Here is an 8892-nt window from a genome sequence, read left to right as displayed (position 1 = left end):
TTTTTAAACTATTTTTATTTGCTTCAAACTATTTGCCTCATTCAGAGAAACATGCAGAGATAAGCCCTTTACCACTCTAATGTGTGGGACTTACAACAATGTACTGAAGATGGACCTAACACTTTACTAGCAATACACCTTAATTAGCCTTAAGAAAGCATGGACAAAGACTTAATTCATAATGAACAAATAGTTTATTCAGAATGCTTAGTAAGGCTTAGTAACAACTTAATTAATATTCGAACCCTAACTCCTAAATACTAAGTCTGAATTTTCTTAATACATTATTTGTTTATTATTTTTTAATGCTGTGTTCAGGCATTGTTAAGACTAATTAAGGTGTAGTTATACACATGATGGAATACAAGAGTTTTGGGTAAATGGCTCTCTATTTTGTGTCATTTAGAGATCACACATGCAGCATGCAATTGTTAAAAGGTCAGTTTTCATGTTCCTAAAATGCATTATTTTATCAAATGTATCTGACAGTAGAAACAATCAATGAGACTGCTGGAGGTTCTCACAGCCAATACCGTAAAAGGCTGACTAAACCCTAAAGCTAGACCTCTATAGCTGTGTTCTTACTCATGCTCATGCCCGTGATCATGCCCATGCTCATGCCCGTGATCATGCCCATGATCATGCTCATGCCCGTGGTCATGCCCGTGATCATGCCCATGCTCGTGCCCATGCTCGTGCCCGTGGTCATGCCCGTGGTCATGACCGTGCTCATGCCCGTGCTCATGCCCGTGCTCATGACCGTGCTCATGCCCGTGCTCATGCCCCTGCTCATGACCATGCTCGTGCCCGTGGTCATGCCCGTGGTCATGCTCATGCCCGTGGTCATGGCCGTGGTGGTGTTGAAAGAACTCATGGCAGCAGACGGTCACCGAGGAGAGTAGCGTCACGAAGTGGTTGAAGTCACAGTGGGCATCTCCGTCGTGATCCAGACTGTCCATCAGACTGTCCAGAGAGGCCTGGTCTGAGGCGTGCTGAGGACACACACAGGATATATGAGCACATACATCTGTGGCATCATTATATCCATCTACAGGACAACAGCAGAGTGCTACCTTAAGCCACAGCAGTATTTTTCACCTTCCATCTGATGAACACCATGCAGAGGCTGATGGAAGTCAGATAATAACACGAGGGTACTATTTTTTTTTACTTTCCCCCTCAAAGAGCCGTGACTGCTCGGTGAAAAGCTCATCTGGACAAAAGGAGAGCCTCTCCTAACCTCCTGGTTGTTGGACTTGGAACTGACACAGAGACCACAGTATTGGTGTTTTTCTGCTGTCAAACCTCACACAGCACACATGCTTTACCCATTATTGAAAAGGTGAAAAGTTGTGCTTGTTGTAGTACCAACTTAGCCCTGGTGGAACCACTTCTTAAGAAGCTTCTAAAAATGTCCTTGCTCCAAAAGGCCAGCTCCAAGTGAAAAAAACAGAAAGACTTGCAAATGTCTGCCAAGCAGGTGTACCTCAAGGCACAGTTCTATCTCCTTTGCTGTTCACTATGTGATAAGCTTATAGTGGCTTGTAGAGAACAAGCACTTCGGGCCGATGGGTTATACCCAGGGTCAAGAATTTAGTCCTTGAGTGTCAAGAAATGCTCTGATAATTAAAATTAATAATTGAGTGACCGTGTGATGATGTCTCTATTAGCTGTTGTACTTAATACTTCTTTACAATCAGCAACTTTTCATATGTATATAGATATAGTTTTATTTATTTCTTTAGTCTTATAGTTTTTGAACTATTCATTAAAATAGAATAAAACTTCTCCATTGATTTCCATTGTTAAGGGCTTTCCCTACTGGACACCATGCTCAGCACAATATATACAAATAACCACAAGATGGAGCCAAACTGTCTCTTTCTTAAGCTTCTACATAATCTTTGACTGTAATTAATATAAACACTAAATAATTCCATATCATCTTTCACTGTTTGACTTTTTAAACTGTTTTTAACCTTAACCTCACACATTAATACAGATTTATGCCTCAGTCACAGCTGAAACTGGTTTAACTGATTGTATGAGCTGATGTCATAGCTGTAAGACGCTGGACTATAACTCTGAGGACAGGGGTTTGAATTACCCAGCATGCCGTGTTCTTCATAGCTGGCACCAGTTAAACGTTCTCTTAACAAAAAGCTTTGAGAGTTCATGGTCCTATGTAACCCATAGTGTGGTGGTTACATCATTATTTTCTGAAAATATTTCAATAGATTACTCCCAGTTCTGCTTACTGTGCATATAGCAGTTTTTCTTGGTTTTGCCATTATTGCTTCTTGGGGTTATACCTATTAGGTAAATATTTATCAGCTTTATCAGTCAGGTATCAGTTTCTGAAGAAAAGTAGGGGAAGTTCTAAGCGGAAAACCTCTCTCTCATCAATAAACAGTCCCCCAAAATGTAGGGACCATTTACGCACAAGGAAGGCATTTTCTGTCACTTCTGTCACAACAAAACAAACGTGTTGTCAACTGTTTTTATTAGTCTAATCATATTGTGCAATTTAGGCAGGCTTCTTGGTAACTAGGCAACAGTAATGGAAATGGCTCTACATATCTCTACACCTGCTGCTCATGTCCAACCAGGACCTAAATTATAAACTGCACCAAAACCCCAGAAATATTTGATTTTTTATAGGGATATACTTATGGGAGTAGGATGAGATGAGTCTTACCTCCATGAGATGGGGCAGCTGGTCGTGCAGTAGCCCCTTGAGCTGGCTCCTTCTCAGCCTGGGGGGCTCCTCCTCTGAGGCACAGTGCTGCTGGAACACTTGGACCAGGCTGTTCAGGGCACTCTCTAGCTCCGTCATGGCTACACGTACAGGGCCCTTCTCTCTGCACATACACACACGCACACACACACACACACACGGCCTTTGGAAATGCATTCTCAGTATTGGGAAGTGACTAAATGTACTGACATGTACTGAACATATATGTATTTGGAGTAACTTTATCCCGGTACAGTTACTGCAAATAGAAAAATGAGAGAGTGAGAAAAAGTGAAATAGAAGCTTGAGGTGACTGCAATGCAACTGAATGTGCCCTATATATTATGCTGAAAGATTTGACCCAAAAGGACAAAAGCGAATAAATGGCCCTGAATATCGTAAATTTATATTATATTAATTTCACATAATTCATTTTTTAACATTGAAGAGTTGAGAAAATTATTTTACAAGATGAACCTGTCCAGGGACTGTGGGTCGAAACCAGACTTTTTACTAGAACATAGCGCATGGCATATTGTTTTTTGTCTCAATCAAATGAATACATTTAAATTTACAATTATAGCTTGGTAAAATGTATAGTTTTTCAGTCAACTGACTAATCAAATTCAAACCAAAAATATGAAACTATTCAATAAGGAAGGAAGGAACAAACACCAGAAACAGAAGTAATGCATTATTAGTCTTACAAAGCACTTTTCCAGACGCTCAAAGCTGCTTTACAATTTTGCCCATTGTTCATTCACTCCGCACTCACTCATGGTAAGATACTTTTTTAGCCACAACCGCCCTGGAGACTGACCGAAGAGCTGCCATTCTGCATCATCAGCTCCTCCCACCACCACAACACCAACACTCACTCACACACCACATTCATACTAGTCTCTGGTGCGAACAGAGGGTTGAAACCTACCTCAGATGAAGCAGAGGAGCAGAGGAGGAGCAGGTCTGGATGGAGCAGAGGCACCAGGGACCAGTGCTTTTATACAGGGGCAGATGTGAGGGGAGAGAGGGAGAGAGACAGAGAGGGATGGGGGGGTCTGAGAGAGGACTGGCCAATGAGATGAGAGGATCTGCTCACTCCACTTCTCACTCACTCTACTTTATTTTGTATTAAAGTTTTTGGTAATAGACTTGGATCATGGGGGAGTCTCCAATCCGCAATGTAAACAAAGACTAGGCAAAAAAGCAATAACTATCCATTACATTGTTTTTTCATATGTTCATGTATTTGTATGTGTGTGTGTGTGCGCGTGCATATGTGTGTGCATATGTGTGTGTGTGTGAGTGTATGAGGAAGTGTCTGTCCAGCATGTTAATGAACCTGCTGTTCTGTTGTGCTCGGGTTCAGACCAGTGCTTTGGACAGCCGCAGCAGGCTCCAACGCCAAGTCACTGGAGATCAGGTTCAAGCTCCAAGAGTCACTTTTTAAGGACAATTTCAGTCTCCTATCTCCTTAGCCCATAATTTGTTTAGATACATAATGTATTTTATGTTGACTATATTTCCTTGGATCCAGAATACACACTTCTACAATACTTTAGGAAAATGTAAGTCTGGTCATCAGTGAATGATTGACAGGTGGATTAGCCAGTCAGAAACAAGTATGGTCCGTCTGTATCAAAACAAACATGGCTACTTGCGAGGAAAATAATGGACAAAAATATCACAGGGGACTGTAACACTGCAGACTGATATCCCTTATAATAAAATCCAGAGAGTCAGTGTGGACTTGCCAGGCAAATGGATCTGTTCTTTTGCTATTCCTGCCACTTAATTATGGATTAATGAAGTTTGTCTTAAGTTTAAGACAACATAATGGACCACTACTTTTTACTCTTTTGTCATCTCCATTAGGCATGCTCACACCAGTCTGGAGAAATATTGGCCAAGCAAGGCAAGTTTATTTGTATAGCACAATTCGTACACAAGGTAATTCGAAGTGCTTTACAGAATAAGAAAGACATTAAAATCACACAGATCAAAACATAAATAATCATCATAAAATTACCGTTAATACAGAAGAGTGCAAAATAAAAACCTTTCAGTCATACGCACAAATAAACAGAACTGTTTTGAGGCTGATTTAAACATTGTCAAAGTAGAGGCCTGTCTCACATCTTCAGGAAGACTGTTCCAGGTTTTAGCTGCATAAAACTGAAACACTGATTCTCCATGTTTAGTCCTGACTCTGGGCGTCAGCAGGAGGCCGGTCCCTGAAGTCCTCAGATTGTGAGATGGTTCATATGACATATGCATGGATAAGTCTCTCTAAGTCTGGTTTTGACCGTAAACCTTTGATTTTTGCAGTGTTTTTTAGATGGTAAAAAGCTACAGATGTTATTGATTTGATGTGGCTGTTAAAGGTCAAGTCCATTATTACCCCTAGATTTCTAAACTGATTTGAAGGTTTTAGAGAGAGAGACTGGAGGTGACTGCTGACATTTTCTCTATGTTTCTGTGGGCCAAAGACTCAGACAAGACTGAAGTCATCAGTCTTGTCTGAGTTTAGCTGAAGAAAGTTGTTTTGCCTCCACACACTGATCTGTTGGATGCAGTGGCAGAGTGAATCCACTGGTTCATATTCACCTGCTGCCAGTGAGACATAGATATTGCAGATCCTTCAGTGCACCCTGGGTTCCTGGGCCTTCTCCCTCCATAGACAAACCTGTAAGAGGAGGTATGGCGCACCTACACACCTATAAATGTGCAGTGTAGGTAGAAAAGGGCGTTACCTTTAATATGCCTTTCTCTGGATTGACTCTTGGGTTGCTACTCGTGGTCGGAATTCCAAATGGGGAACTCGGATCCAAATTCATCCCATAATTGCTAGCCTCGATGAGGTTCATTTGACTGGAGCCGTACTCTATGGGTGACATCACCCTCAATCCACTTCTTTATACAGTCTATGCTCCAAACCCACAAATAAAAAGCCTATTTTCATACTATTTTACTAGGCCTTTTATAGGCATTCAGCCTAGATGTCTGCGTAATCCCTCTGTTGTCCAGGTACAGGTCCAGGTATTTTATTCAGTCTATTTTTTTCCCTTTATAACACATCCCTAAATCTCTGTTTTTGTGATTTGAAAAGTTTGAAAAGTGAATTGTTAAAACCCAACAAATGTTCAGTGTACAGTCAGTCCTCCAGACAGCAGATTTACTCCTATTTATATTTAATTTGATTTGAAATCTGATGTTCCTCTGTGCAGAGCTTATTCTCACTTAAAATGATAGTACATCACACTCTTATGAGAATAGATCACACTCTTATGAGAGTAGATCACACTCTTATGAGAGTAGATCACACTTATGAGAGTAGATCACACCTATGCAAGTAGATCACACTCTTATGCGAGTAGATCACACTCTTATGAGAGTAGATCACACTCTTATGAGAGTAGATCACACTCTTATGAGAGTAAATCACACTCTTATGAGAGTAGATCACACTGTTATGAGAGTAAATCACACACTTATGGGAGTAAATCACACTCTTATGAGAGTAGATCATACTCTTATAATGAGAGTAGACCACACTTATGAGAGTAGATGACACTCTTATGAGAGTAGATGACACTCTTATGAGAGTAGATCACTCTTATGAGAGCAAATCACACTCTTATGAGAGTAGATGACACTCTTATGAGAGTAAATCACACTCTTATGAGAGTAAATCACACTCTTATGAGAGTAAATCATACTCTTATGAGAGTAGATCATACTCTTATGAGAGTAGATCACACTCTTATGAGAGTAAATCATACTCTTATGAGAGGAGATCACACTCTCATGAGAGTAGATCACACTCTTATGAGAGTAGATCACACACTTTTGAGAGTAGATCACACTCTTATGAGAGTAAATCACACTCTTATGAGAGTAAATCATACTCTTATAAGAGTAGATCATACTCTTATGAGAGTAAATCATACTCTTATAATGAGAGTAGACCACACTTATGAGAGTAGATCACACTCTTATGAGAGTAGATCATACACTTATGAGAGTAGATCACACTCTTATGAGAGTAGATCATACACTTATGAGAGTGGATCACACTCTTATGAGAGTAAATCAGACAGAGGCCAGAGTATTTGTCCACAGATCTGAAGGTTGACGGTTCGAATCCTGCTCTTGACATAAAGACACCATTGGTAGAGTGATCAGATCCAGTGACCATAATTTGGCCGTGTGATTCCAGCTCCCACAGATGAATGCTGTCATTGTGTCTTTGGGCAAGACACTTAATGCTCCTCGTTCCAGTGTTTGTGTGCACTGGTATGTGAGAATGGTTCTTTAATGTAAAGGGCTTTGAATGCCTTGAAGGTAGAAAAATGTTAAATAAAAATTACCATTTACCAATTCCTCAGACTTGTCTCTAATGCAGCGACATGATCATGGATGTAGAGGTGGACATTATGTCCTCACCTGATTCTACCAGGTCAGTCTGCTGTAGTCCACAACCTGCTGACCACTTCATAGTCTGTAACAGGCCAATCGATAACAATGAAAAAGCCAAGTCCAAATTTTAATGGACAATTACCCAGGGCATGATGGGGCCACCACCTTCATCCAACACATCATGGGTGGATGTAAACTAGTTCATAAAGTTGAGATATAAATAGCATATTTATTATATGTAAATGCTCCCATATGTACTATCCTATACAACAATAATGGTCTATCTCATCGATCACAATTGTGACCACCACCATGTTTGATTTCCCACAATCAGACCACGATAAAATAGACAAATTACAATCTATCTTTACTATAGACACCTTAAAGATAAAGTGTACCAAAAGCCATAGTCCTGGGTTACAGTTAAAACACTTTACAACCCCTTTATTTGAGAGAATTCTAGTTTACATAACCATCTCCCATCCTGTACAGTAAACATGTGATATTGCACACATTTAATGCTAACTCTTCATTCCTTCAGAAAATACATTGAAAATATACACAATAACACATTTGGAGCTTCAAAAGTACAAATTCTTTTGGTGGTCAGTGAAAGGACTTTAAGGTGTAAGATTAATATGACAAGTTTGTGGAGCCAGTCCCAAACAAATGATGATAAACTTCAACATTTGTGGATCATAAGTTTGGAGATTTCTTTCAAAAATTGTGAGTCTCCCATAGAGTTATACAGCCCCCTGCCCTCCATCTGAAGGTTTGAAATCATCCAGTTCTACCATATGAACCTTTACACAGACAGAATATCATTTCATTTTCTCTTGCACTGGGTGTTTTCTGGAGAGTTGAAGCGTGTTGGGGTCTGGCGCTGTTTGCATGCAGAATGGCAGCAGTCCTTGTGTGCTCTTTGTCCCGCTGGATCTCCATGGAGACGGCGTCCTCGAATGCCCCACACAGACACGGGTCCTTGAATGCCCCGCACAGACACAGGCCCGTCGCCGCGGTAACCCCCTGTGCATGCTGCTGGGGTTAGACTGACCTCACCACCTTGACTAATGAAAACTCAAGTCAAAGTACTCCCAAGCCTCCAGTACTCTCCCAAACACACTGTTTTTATTAAAGTTGTACTGCATAACTTGAGTCTACTTTCATGTTTTGCCCGCTAGAATGTTCCACAGTATGGCATTAAAGAGGAGGTATTATGCAAAATCTGTTTTTTTGAGCTTAAGCAAAAATACCCTCTCTTTAAGTGTATTTACCTAAACAGAGTGAAACACGTAGCAACACCATCCAGAAGTCCTCAGTAGGCACAGGTCATATCTGTGGAGAGGTGACCTGTTTTGAAGAATACAAATACCTGTAATAAACAAACCCCCCCCAAAAAAGCTAGATACATTTATCCAGTTCCACTCCGGGGAACATTCCAAGCAAAGAAATAACATCTCCATGGAGACGAGCAGCTGTAGTACTCTCCACCCAAAAAGTTTATACAGTGCACATTTAAGGTTTGAATAAAGTAATATTTATAGCATCAGGCACGAGTCAATGGATCGGGAGGGTAGTACTCGGTTACATGTACTTGAGTAACTTTTTAAACATTTCTAGCATACTTTTACTCCTACTTGAGTAATATTTTTTAACAAGTAATAGTGAGTAAAACTGTATGTTACTGTTTGTGAGTTTACAAGTGTTTACAAGTTTACAAGTTTGTGAGTTTACAA

At 40.3% G+C, this 8892-nt stretch overlaps 1 protein-coding gene across 1 annotated transcript; it reads right to left on the bottom strand.

Annotated features, from left to right (window-relative positions):
- s100b (S100 calcium binding protein, beta (neural)) lies at positions 1 to 3708 on the bottom strand. Its single transcript, XM_055228234.1, has 3 exons — positions 3669 to 3708; positions 2699 to 2859; positions 1 to 992 (listed from the first exon to the last, which is right to left on the bottom strand). Exons 2-3 carry the CDS (start codon positions 2834 to 2836, stop codon positions 582 to 584), a joined length of 549 nt encoding a protein of 182 aa, XP_055084209.1. The 5' UTR covers positions 2837 to 2859; positions 3669 to 3708; the 3' UTR covers positions 1 to 581.
- Positions 3709 to 8892: the final 5184 nt, after the last annotated feature.

Source organism: Periophthalmus magnuspinnatus, chromosome 2 (assembly GCF_009829125.3).
Source record: "Periophthalmus magnuspinnatus isolate fPerMag1 chromosome 2, fPerMag1.2.pri, whole genome shotgun sequence".
NCBI classification, from domain to species: Eukaryota; Metazoa; Chordata; class Actinopteri; order Gobiiformes; family Gobiidae; genus Periophthalmus; species Periophthalmus magnuspinnatus.
Note: the sequence above shows the minus strand (reverse complement) of the source record. Positions and strands in the feature narration are given on the sequence as shown.

Coding starts and splice junctions, on each gene's coding strand:
- s100b (XM_055228234.1), bottom strand. CDS start 2,836: ATGACGGAGCTAGAGAGTGCCCTGAACAGCCTGGTCCAAGTGTTCCAG. Junction 993..2,698: donor AGCTGCCCCATCTCATGGAG/GTAAGACTCATC, acceptor GTGTGTCCTCAG/CACGCCTCAGACCAGGCCTC.